Source organism: Arabidopsis lyrata, assembly GCF_000004255.2.
Source record: "Arabidopsis lyrata subsp. lyrata unplaced genomic scaffold ARALYscaffold_558, whole genome shotgun sequence".
NCBI classification, from domain to species: Eukaryota; Viridiplantae; Streptophyta; class Magnoliopsida; order Brassicales; family Brassicaceae; genus Arabidopsis; species Arabidopsis lyrata.
The window spans coordinates 5,222-6,528 of record NW_003302193.1 but is presented as its reverse complement, the minus strand read 5'-3'; the positions used below and the strand labels follow the sequence as shown (position 1 = coordinate 6,528).

The window sequence follows — 1,307 nt, the reverse complement described above, 5'->3', positions numbered from 1 at the left end:
GATCTCAAAAAGAACAGCAGATAAAACAAAAAAATTGGGGATGGGAGGGTAAGGCGAGGAAACGGTTAACCGCAGACACTAGCTAGTTTCAACAGAACCACCTACGAACCAAACCCAACCTATTGGTCTACATTTTGGAGACGAGTCTCTTATGTAATCATCGACGTTTTTTAATTATTTTTCGGGGGAAACGCCGGCCAAAACCCCCAATATTAATTCTCATCGTTAAACATGAGAGGGTTCAGGGTTTAGTAATCAATAAGCAGACTCATCTCCTAGGTTCCCACACCCCTTAAAGTTTTTAACCAAAGTCTTCTCTATTTAAACAACTCAACTTCAATCTCTATCTTCCGATGTGGGACAAAGTAGCATTTTATTGTAACTATATTCGTCACGGGTGACGTCACAATTCTTTCTTATAAATGTCAAAGAAGAAGAAGCTAACGAAAGCAAAAAGAGTGATAATAATGGCGGAGAGATCAGAATCAGAGGAAGTGAAGCTTTTGGGAATGTGGGCGAGTCCTTTTAGTCGTAGGATTGAGATTGCTCTTACGCTTAAAGGTGTTTCTTACGAATTCTCAGAGGAAGATATCACTAACAAGAGCTCTTTGTTGCTTCAATTGAATCCGGTTTATAAGATGATTCCGGTTCTTGTTCATAATGGTAAACCGATTTCTGAATCACTTGTGATTCTTGAGTATATTGATGAGACTTGGAGAGACAATCCGATTCTGCCTCAAGATCCGTATGAGAAAGCTATGGCTCGATTCTGGGCTAAATTTGTTGATGAACAGGTATGATTTTCAATTTCAGTAAACCGGTTTTGAATTTTTAAACCGGGTTTTTAAAACCGGTTATTGGGGAGTTTCAGATTTATGTGACGGCGATGAAAGTGGTGGGGAAGATCGGAGAAGAGAGAGATGCGGTGGTTGAAGCGACGAGAGATTTGTTGATGTTTTTGGAGAAAGAGCTTGTTGGGAAAGATTTTTTTGGAGGGAGAAGTTTGGGGTTTGTAGATATTGTGGCCACGTTGGTGGCGTTTTGGCTGATGAGGACGGAGGAGATCGTCGGAGTTAAGGTTGTTCCGGTGGAGAAGTTCCCGGAGATACATAGATGGGTTAAGAATTTGTTGGGAAATGATGTTATCAAGAAATGTATTCCTCCTGAAGATGAGCATCTCCAGTACATCAGAGCTCGGTATGGAGAAGCTCAATATCAAATCTGCTTGATAAGGATTATACGAGTTCTAATAATCCAAGTATGTCTCTTGTGATCTTTGTTCCAGTTGCTAAGTGATCATTAAGCTG

The 1,307-nt window shown here is 40.4% G+C and overlaps 1 protein-coding gene across 1 annotated transcript; it reads left to right on the top strand.

Annotated features, from left to right (window-relative positions):
• The first annotated feature begins 421 nt into the window (after positions 1-421).
• LOC9298474 (glutathione S-transferase U7) lies at positions 422-1,229 on the top strand. Its single transcript, XM_021031444.1, is given in 3 exon segments — positions 422-794; positions 872-1,198; positions 1,200-1,229. Coding segments are annotated over 3 exon segments (729 nt in total). The 5' UTR covers position 422.
• Positions 1,230-1,307: the final 78 nt, after the last annotated feature.